Source organism: Sarcophilus harrisii, chromosome 2 (genome assembly GCF_902635505.1).
Source record: "Sarcophilus harrisii chromosome 2, mSarHar1.11, whole genome shotgun sequence".
Lineage (NCBI taxonomy): Eukaryota > Metazoa > Chordata > Mammalia > Dasyuromorphia > Dasyuridae > Sarcophilus > Sarcophilus harrisii.
In genome coordinates this window covers 494,714,889-494,725,622 of record NC_045427.1, presented here as the reverse complement: position 1 = coordinate 494,725,622, position 10,734 = coordinate 494,714,889, and the positions used below count along the sequence as shown (strand labels likewise).

The 10,734-nt window shown below is 36.8% G+C and overlaps 1 protein-coding gene across 2 annotated transcripts in view; it reads right to left on the bottom strand.

Moving 5' to 3' along the window:
- Positions 1–649: 649 nt before the first annotated feature.
- Positions 650–10,734, bottom strand: part of LOC100913554 (dehydrogenase/reductase SDR family member 2, mitochondrial) — a 54,783-nt gene continuing 44,698 nt past the window's right edge. For both annotated transcript variants that reach the window (XM_031955072.1, XM_031955074.1), the window contains exons 2-9: positions 7,655–7,842; positions 7,340–7,517; positions 7,080–7,181; positions 4,707–4,819; positions 3,327–3,378; positions 1,913–2,047; positions 1,315–1,370; positions 650–840 (exon numbers count right to left, since the gene is read on the bottom strand). In XM_031955072.1, the coding sequence (XP_031810932.1) occupies positions 729–840; positions 1,315–1,370; positions 1,913–2,047; positions 3,327–3,378; positions 4,707–4,819; positions 7,080–7,181; positions 7,340–7,517; positions 7,655–7,794 (888 nt within the window). In that variant the 5' untranslated portion in view covers positions 7,795–7,842 and the 3' untranslated portion in view covers positions 650–728. The remainder of the gene's footprint in view (positions 841–1,314; positions 1,371–1,912; positions 2,048–3,326; positions 3,379–4,706; positions 4,820–7,079; positions 7,182–7,339; positions 7,518–7,654; positions 7,843–10,734) is intronic.

Below are 10,734 nucleotides of genomic sequence, written 5' to 3'. Positions count from 1 at the left end.
CATCTACAGTATGCCAAATAATAATTTAATACTATTTTGCTGTGAGAAATGATGAAATGGATAGTTTTAGAAAAACCTGGAAATATTTGTGTAAACTGATATAATGAAGTAAATGAATGGAGAGAACAATTTATAAAATACTGATACTTTAAAAACAATTTTGAAAGAATTAAGGGTCAGTGGTGAAGCATGTTCCCTATCTCCTGGCAGAAAAGTGATAGACTCAAGGTGCTCAATGAGATATATAACATAGTCAATATAAGAATTTGTTTAGTTTGACTAGCTATTGCAAGGGTTTTGTTTGTTGGTTTGTTGGCTTATTTGCTTTCTGTTGTGTTGGGAGCAGATGAAAGTAGAGAAAATCAATTTTTATTCAATGGGAAAAATGAAATTTATTCTTTAAATGAGCAGATAGACTAGATGGCCATTTAATTCCCTTTGAGTTATAAACTTATGATACCCTGATCCAAAACCCAAAGTCATTCACCCAAGAAATACAGTTTCTTATATTGCTACTACTAATTTGTGAACTACTAATTCCATGTTCACTATAAGATAACTCAGTTTCCAAAAGTTGTACTCCATATCCTCCCTTTCCCTACATATACTCCCAAATAAGAATAACCCAACTTGGTGACTTGGCATCTTGAAATTTTCCTGGTTCCCAAAAAAGGCCTGCTATTACACAGGACTATGGTTGGAAGATTTAGATCTTTGGCCATACATTATTAGAGTCGTGGAGAAAAACCCGATACCACAATAGTTTCTCCTGTAATATAACTGGAGTCTGGAGAACACAGGAAGGACACAACTCCAGCACATTCCTCTGGATTCCCCAACCTGAAGGGAAAAAAAGAAAGAAAGGAAAAGGCTATGGTTTATTACTGTGTCTTTCATTGATTCCAATTCACAGGTTCTGCTGCTAAAAAAATTAGAAGAAAAACAGAAAAAAAAATAACCTAGAAGCCTTTCTTTACTCTGTGGAGACCCTGTTATTTTCTAAGACTGAGTATGGGTCTACACCAATTTAATACTATTTTGCAGAAACTTCCAAGGGCCATGCTGACCCTAGGATTACCAGAACAGCATTGGTGGAAGAATAAGTGAAAAGAAAAAAGAAAGAAAGAAAGAAAGAAAGAAGAAAGAAAGAAAGAAAGAAAGAAAGAAAGAAAGAAAGAAAGAAAGGAAGGAAGGAAGGAAGGAAGGAAGGAAGGAAGGAAAGAAGGAAGGAAAGAAGGAAGAAAAAAGAAAAAAGACCCTAGTAACTTCCTTTCTAAATATTCTTCTAAAGAATATGAGTCCCAGTACAATTACCTTGTCAATCCATGTTGTTTCATGAAATTCTGTAGAAAGTTTTTGTCCTTCCAGAGCTGAGAAGAAAAGAAGAAAGACAAAAGTTTGGTACTACCCACTTAGTTTTCCTTTGCGATAAAGGCTTTGCTGGCCATGTCCCCAATCCCACATCATTTGTTCTGGTCCAGAATTTATATGGGATTTCTGAGGAAAATATTGTTGTTCTTCTTAAGAAACCAGACATTCAAAGTATGAAACAGATGCCCAGGTATCCTGAAGGATGGACATTCCTGTTCTCATCCCAACAAAATAGACAGCACGCTGGATTCAGGGCAGGTCAGGGGGGAAGAGTAGATCCACCAGGAACATCCCTGTAGTCATGAAGAATTCCCATCTAAGAGGTCATAACAATAATAAACCTTAAAATGGGCATGAAATATTGCCCCATTGAAAAGAATAACAACAAGGTAGGGGTTGAGGAGGCCCCCTAATATCTCACAAGTAAAGGAAGGATCTTTTTCAGTTGGAGCTCTCAGAGATGCAGAATCTAGTCTGAGGATCCTTAACTGTTCAGGTCTCTTCAGAGAAGGAATGGTAATGAGAACAGTTCATTACTTACTACTTGGCTGAAGTTGGTCTTGATTATTCCTGGTGCCAGGCAGTTCACTCGGATGCCCTTTGGTGCAAGCTCCAAAGACAAGGTTTTGGTGAGCCCCAGTAGGGCTGTCTTACTGACATTGTAGAAACCCAGAGACTAGAATTGGGAATACATAAAAATTCTTGTCACTTTTATTTATGAACTAAGACTGATGAAAGAGAGGCAAAGTAGTGTCATGTAAAGAGAATTAAATTTAGAGTCAAGCCTAGGTTCAAATCTTGGCTCTACTACATATGCCCATGTGACTTTGTACAAGTTGCTTCACTACTCAGGCATCCTGTGTCCTCATATGTAAAATGAGGGGAATGAACAAGCTCTGCCTGTGCACTATATCTTAAATGGTGATGCAGAATTTTGGGACAGGGTCAAGCTATGCCTTTTAAATAAGTATTTATAGACATTTAATGACCCCTTCCTCACATTAAAAGACACCAAAGAACAGGAGAGGCAAGGAAAGGCTCTTGGGATGGGTGGCCCAATAAGATAGATCCCTCTGAGATTAGATTTCACAGAAATTAGAGATTCAGAGATGAAAGAACCCTGACAAAATATTTGCTATAAGGGTTCTTTTTTTTTTTTCTTTTTTTTTTTTTTTTGGATATTGCTATTGTTCATTGGATAAGATGGAGAAGAGGGAAGGGAGAGAAAATAAATATTTGTAAATTGAAGGAAAGGAGGCAAGGGCTTAGGCCAGAGGCTATTATAAAATGAAATGCATTGTTTCCCCTTTCCTGCCTATTCTTATTGCCCCATTTGCAAACATTATTGTTGTTTCCTCTCCAAGTGCCCATTTCCCCATCTAATCTTTTTAATTTGCTGGGTCCCAACATAGAGGAAGCCTGATGGCTTGATTCAGAACTCTGGACAGAGCTAAACCCAATCAAATGCTAAGGTATTATAGCTTGAGGAAGTCAATCTGATGGTGCTAGTTGGTGACTTTGTATCTATAAACCCATACAGTAATATTCGTGTAAATTTTAACCATTTTTCCTTAAGCTTGAATGATTGAATGAATAAATTAAATGCACACATGAAGGGGGGTGGGGAGAGAGAGGGCAGGGAATACAGAGATTTCTTTCTTTGTACCCTAAGCCTTTGTTGTCAACTTTAATTAGTTGAGCCTAGAAGGCTGATTGATTAGACTCTTCTTATGTACAACCAACCTCAGGTGAAGTTTTGATAGAGGAGGGAGATGAAACAAGAGATGACTTCTGTCTTTAATTTCTAGGTATGTTCTTGGGCTTCTCTCCATTTCAGCGTGGGTGCATCCCTATAGCCCGAGTCCTCTATTCTCAAGTTCCAGTACATGCAAATGTCAAGTCTCCCTCATGAACCACCCCTCATATCAAGAAATGAAGATTAGAACAATACTTACTGCCTCGGGAACATAGGCTACCATAGAGGAAACAAAAACCACAGCACTTGCTCTACAAGAAGTAAGAAAACATTGGGAGTTAGGTTTGGTCAGATTATTAGATGCTTGGTGGGGAAAGAAAGGGTTAAAGAGGATGGATGGTTTTTTTCTTATTCAAGAGGAATCAAGGTTCTATCCTGGGGGTATACCCATCTAAATTTCCCTTTATAGTTCTGCATATGTTTAATCAATAGCCAAGTGCAATAAAAAAACTTTTTGGGGGGAGTCCAAGGACATGGATCCAAATCCCAACTTTGTTATTTAATATCTATGTGACTTTAGGCAAAATATTTCATGCTTCTTAGTCTCAGTTTCTTCCTATCTAATAGGAGAATTGGATGCTATGACCACTGATGACTTTTCAACTCTAAAATCCTCTGGTTCTATAATTAAGTAATTATAATATTCAAAGACCCATGCTAAATAATGAAAATAAAGAAATAGTAACAAAAAAATCTAAGAATAGGAAAGGACACAGTCCTTGCTTCTCAAAAAGCTTATAACCCAATTGTAACACAGTTATGACGCAAATAAAAAAGCAAGCTAGAATATAATCTACTGCTGTTGATTTAAATAGACTTTAAATAGCTGTATTATTATTTGTTTCCTAGCTATGGTTATGATTACAATTAAATCAAGACCTCATGTGCAGGTTCCTCCTTATAATGATAGGCACCCATGGCACATTCCTTTATGAAATGACTTAATAGCCCATTAGAGCCTAGGTTTGAGTAGCTATTTTTGATTAAGGATAATGAAACTCTGTGTACATGGAAAGAATGACAAGGAACATTTAAAATAGGATTCTTGACTTCCTTCAAAGCATGGCTTACATTGCTTCTTCCTACAGGAAGCCTTTCCTGATTTTATGCCCCCCTCTCCAGTTATTATTCTTTCATCCCTTGAAATTACTCTGTAATACCATCTATAATTTGTGGTTACTTATGAATATGTTATATTCTCTTATTAAAATGAAAACTTTTGGCGGGCAGGAATTATTTCATTTTTGTTTTTGTATCTTTGGGAACCTCTCCTCATGCTTGTACAGAGTGCATGATTCATAAATATTTGCTGCTTTAATGTAATTTCTTCTGTTCTAAATGTGGAGCCATCGATTTTTAATCCAAAGAAAGAGGTCAAAGAAGAACCAGAAAGTCTTTTGATCAGCAGTTCCATGTTATAAGGGAAAGATAGTGATGATTTGAGTCCTAGTTACAACTTGAGGGAAGATCATCCCTCTTCTTCTCTAAATCTCTAAATCATGGAAATGTCAAAACAGAGAAATCCGGGAAGGACAGTTGACTCTCCCAATGAGAACTGATTTCCCAAGGCCCCACTTACCTAGGATCTGCTTTTGCCAAAATGTCTTGTTCCTCCTTTTCCTCTAGAGTCACCATGTATGGTAAAGCCAGCTTCACAAGACGGGCTGGTGCTTTAACATTAATATCCATTATCTGGAATTATGAAAAGGATAGTGTAAAGGGAGGCTTTTCCACCTTGTGTCACCACTTAGCTGGCCTGAGCACCAGGGATGGACCCATAAAGAAGTAGACTGAAGTAAGATTAAGTAATTAAGGGTTCCACTTTGGGTCCAGATTAATTTATTGTTTGTTGCTAAGTTATTCATTTTCATCCTCAAGGAGAATGCAGATGATTTCCAAAAATCCAGACAAATGAGAACTACAAACAGCCAATATAAAAACATTATCAATCAATCCAACAGAATTTATTAAAAGTTTTCTATGTCATTGACCCACACTTAACACTGTACACTAAAATAAGATCAAAATGGGTTCATGATCTAGGCATAAAAAATGAGATTATAAATAAATTAAAAGAACATAGGATAGTTTACCTCTCAGACTTGTGGAAGAGGAAGGAATTTGTGACCAAAGAACTAGAGATCATTATTGATCACAAAATAGAAATTTTTGATTATATCAAATTAAAAAGCTTTTGTACAAACAAAACTAATTCAGACAAGATTAGAAGGGAAGCAATAAACTGGGAAAACATCTTTATAGTTAAAGGTTCTGATAAAGGCCTCGTTTCCAATTGACTCAAATTTATAAGAATCATAGCCATTCTCCAATTGATAAATGGTCAGAGGATATGAACAGACAATTTTAAGATGATGAAATTGAAACTATTTCTACCCATATGAAAAGGTGTTCCAAATCATTATTGATCAGAGAAATGCAAATTAAGACAACTCTGAGATACCACTACACATCTCTCAGATTGGCTAAGATTATAGGAAAAGATAATGACAAATGTTGGAGGGGATGTGAGGAAACTGGGACACTGATGCATTGTTGGTGGAACTGTGAATAGATCCAACTATTCTGGAGCAGTTTGGAACTATGCTCAAAAAGTTATCAAACTGTGCATACTCTTTGATCTAACAGTGTTTCTACTGGGCTTCTATCCCAAAGAGATCTTAAAGAAGGGAAAGGGACCCACATGTGCAAAAATGTTTGTGGCAGCCCTTTTCGTAGTAGCTAGAAACTGGAAATTGAATAGATGCCCATCAATTGGAGAATGGTTGAGCAAATTGTGGTATATTAATATTATGGAATATTATTGTTCTGTAAGAAATGACCAGCAGGATGAATATAGAGAGGCTTGGAAAGACTTACATGAACTGATGCTGAGTGAAATGAGCAAAACCAGGAGATCATTGTATACTTTAACAACACTACTACATGAGGATCAATTCTGATGGAAGTGGCTATCTTCAACAATGAGAGGATCCAAATCAGTTCCAATTGATCAGTAATGAACAGAACCCACTACACCCAGCAAGAGAACACTGGGAAATGAGTGTGGACCACAACATAGCATTTCCACTCTTTCTGTTATTATTTGCTTGCATTTTTGTTTTTCTTCCCAGATTATTTTTAGTTTCTTTCTAAATTCAATTTTTCTTGTGAGCAAGACAAATGTATAAATATTTATACATATATTTTATTTAACATATACTTTAGCATATTTAACATGTGTGGAATTCCCTGCCATCTAGGGGAGGAGGTGGGGGGAAGGAGGGTAAAAGTTGGAACAGAAGTTTTTGCAAGGGTCAATGTTGAAAAATTACCCATGCATATGTTTTGTCAATTAAAAAGCTATAATAAATAAATAAATAAATATGCATACATATATTAGATTTAACATGTTTAAGATAAAAAAAAAGTTTCCTATGTTCCAATCACTGTGGTCAGAAACATGAAATTAGTCTATAGTGATATTTTCTTGGGGCCCCTAGAAGATGCTGTAGATAAAGAACTCAGGAAGACCTGAGTTCAAATCCACACCCTTAACACAATTTAAGTTCAGATATTTACATTTTAGTTGTCAACTGCCTCATCAGAAAAACAAACAAAAACAAAGAAACATATAGAATGATATTCTCTTAATGAAAGTAATATGTCTCCTAGTACTGCTTCCCTTTCTAAATACTCGCATCCTTTTAATTCTATATTTTAGATTATTCATGCACCTGAGCCAGTTACTTGACCTGTTTAGAACTGTTTCCTCATTTTTAAAATGAAGAGACTGGATTTGATCACATCTAAATTCCTGCCTTCTTTACTCCCTTCCAAATCTATGATTCTAATTATCATGGGCTGCCAAAGCACAGAATCTACCTAATCTCACAAACTATGAGACAAATGTCTCCCCTTCTTCTTGGAGAATCTATTCTGGGTATGGTCTTACCTTGTCCCACATTTCTTCGCTGGCACCCAGTGTGCTCCAAGCCAAAGGGTTGACACCTGCCACACAAACCAGGAAGTTGATAAACCCATATTTTTCAGAAGCCTAGATGGAAATCAGAGGAAATAAAATTAAGTCTCCATGACCAGAGACAAAAATGAAGCTATTCAGAGGATATTGATCCTTTGAGACCTACATATGAGACTATAAAGATGGTCTCCTGGGTGATATTCATACCCATTCTTGCCCACAAGTATTCTCACCATGGACACTAGCTTCTTACAGTCTTCTTCATGTCCCACATGGCACACAGTTCCTGAAGCACTCAATCCCTCTCTCTGAAGTTTTTCAACGGCATGATCTACATTCTGTTGTTTTCGGCTGCTCACAATCACATGGGCCCCATCTCGGGCAAGACGTTGTGCAATGGCAAAACCAATCCTATGAGAAGTTGGAGGAAAGAAAGAGAAATATTCCCGTGGGCTCCCTTTCAAAGGACCAGGAGTAGAACCACAAACTGTGACATGAGAATTTCAGAATAGCCATGGCCATCTGAACCCCCAGTCAGTAGTACTCACCCTTCTGTGGAACCTGTGATCAGAGCCACTTTATCAGCCAGAACTCCCTTTCTGTTTGTTTCAGCACTTCTCATTCTCACTGAAAAAGGGACCACTGGAAGAAACATGTGCCTTTGGGTCTGTACCACTGTCCTGAACATGATAGTAACCAGTCTTCTTCCTAATAGACTCAGTTCCAAAAAAGGAGCCTGAGAGGGACAAAACAAAACAAAATTTTAAAAATTACTCACACCTGAAAATAAGAGCAGAAATTCAATTTGAATAACTATAGAGTTTTTTTCTTCTTTCTCTATTACAAAAAGAATCAGAAGAGACTTGGAGATAGGGATAGCTCTTTAAACTGAAGTACTCATTAAATTGACAATGGTTGGTAAGCATAATGAGATATGATGTTGATAGATCTATGGGAGAACAAGCACTCTTTTCTACATATGAAGTTGTGGATTGGTGCTGTCTCTTAGGAGAGCAATCTGGTAAGATGTAGTAAGAGTTAGAAGACTTATCATGTCCTTTGATTCCTGAGCATAATGGATAGAATATTGGATTGGAGTCAGAAAGAACAGGTTTGAATTCTTCCCCAGACACTTATTAGTTTAGTGAACCAGGACAAGTCATTTAACCTTTCAGACTCAGTTTCCACATTTATAAAATGAGGAAATTGAACTCAAAAGTCCCCTTCAGCTCTAAATCTATTTGAAAACAGTAGGATTATTCTACCTATATTCCTGACTACAATGCCTGTGTCAGTGCAGCCTAAGGATAGTTTTATCTCTTTTGACTTTAATTTTACACTGTTGCCTGGGATTAAATTTATTTTTTTTCATAATTATAACTTTTTATGGACAGAACCCATGCCTGGGTAATTTTTTACAACATTATCCCTTGCACTCACTTCTGTTCTGACTTTTCTCCTCCCTCCCTCCACCCCCTCCCCAAGAGGGCAAGCAGTCCTATACATGTTAAATATGGTACAGTATATCCTAGATACAATATATGTGTGCAGAACCGAACAGTTCTCTTGTTGCATAGGAAGAATTGGATTCAGAAAGTAAAAATAACCCGGGAAGAAAAACAAAAATGCAAACAGTACATTCATTTCCCAGTATTCTTTCTTTGAGTGTAGCTGCTTCTGTCCATCATTGATCAAATGAAACTAAGTTAGATCTCTTTGGATTAAATTTATAATCCACTAAAAATTCTTGATAGCTTTTTAGATAACAGTGTTAAGGCACACCCACCCTCTTTTAACCATTCCTCTTTCCATTTTCTGATGGTTGGTGAATTCCCTTCACATTCACTTGTCCCTTCAACCAGCTTCTGATTTTCTTCCTCATTGAATTCCTTTCCTATTTGTAACTACAGAATTTCATTCTTAAGATTTTCCCATCCATCCTGGATTGATTTCCTGCAGTAGAATTTTAGTTCATGGGGTCTTATCTTGCCTTGGGCTAACTCCTAGACATTCTCTACTTTATTTTACAGATGAGGAAACTGAGATCCAAAAAAATAAATAAATAAAATGACTTACACAAAGTCATACAGCAAATTGGTGGGAAAACTAGAATTAGAACCTGGATCTCCTCTACCTACAATACTACTTGCCCATTAATTGTATTATAATTTACATTCAATTTATAGAATTTAAGTTGTTCCAAGAGTAAATGAAACAGCCCTCCCATCATCACATTTCCCAGGAATTGTGATGCATTGAGAGAAAGGATGAAGGCTGACAAGATGAAACAGAATTGTAGCCCATTCTCTAGCTCAGTCATTCTCAAAATGTGGTCTTGAGTCCTGTAGGGGTGGCTAAGACCCTTTCAAGGAATCAGCAAGATTAAAACTATCTTCATAAAACATTAAGGTGTTTTAATTCCTAATATAATAAATATCAATATATATAATCAACACCACAAAAAAAAAAAGCTCTTTGGGGAAAGATCCTCAATAATTTTTCAACTGAAAAGAGGTCCTAAGACAAAAGAATTTTGAGAATCACCACTCTTCTTTCCATCTTCTTTTCTAGTTGAATCCCCAGGCTGGGTTTACAGGTGGGAAAGATATATGTAGAGTAATCTGGCCTAATGCTCCAAAATGTGCTGAAAGAGAATATATCATAGGATAATTCCAAAGAGGTTATGATTAACTCTAAGGACACACCAGTAGTAACTGGCAGTAGTGGGATTCAAAGTCAGGTCTTGTGATTTGAAATATAACATTCTTTCCAGTATACCACTCTACTTTCACTTAATACCTGGTTAACTAGATTCTGTTATTCTAGCTCTTGGGGAGATTGTCCCCTCTGTTAGCCCCAACCTCAAGGGAAGAGAAGAAGAATGATTTTGTAGGTACATGAAGTTTGCTTTAATGTAATAACTCTAATACTTTTCAAAATTCTTATTATTGCTCACAGTGCAGTTTGATAGATGATGAATGGAAATGATGACTAAGTCCCCAAGGATTACTCATTTATAAGACCAAGACCAAGAAATCTCTTCAGAATAGCAGATGGGATTTTGACTATAAAGCAAAGTACTCCTGAAGCACCCTTTAATTGAGGTCAGGAAGACAAGAAGTGTGGCCCAATGGTCTCTATTTAGAACTATAGCTTAAACATAAAGTCATCACAATCAGAACTTGGAATGAGAGTCTGGGGACAGGAATATCCCCTGAGAGTTATAGAACCTAGGAAAACCATTTCTATCTGAGAACATCCCTCAGACTACATTCCCCACACAAATTTTTATATAATTACAATTCAATTAAAATGAACATCAAAGGTTCTTTCAACTAATGGTAAACACAAAGCATCCAAAAGGTAATATGTAGGGTGTGTGTGTGTGTGTGTATGTGTGTGTGTAAGCATAAAGATGCAGTTCTACTTGCTTTAATCTTTCATTGGGGAACTGAAGTTCCAATCCCTTCCCTCCCGATTGGACACCATTAATTTGTTGCTCTTCCAGTTGACCAGTGTCTCCGAGCATTGCTCTCTTCCCTTTCATGGCAAACAAGGAGCAATTCCACAGGAAGCAAATATTGGGGAGATTACTCTCTTCAACAAAAACTGCTAGGGTGAGGAATTC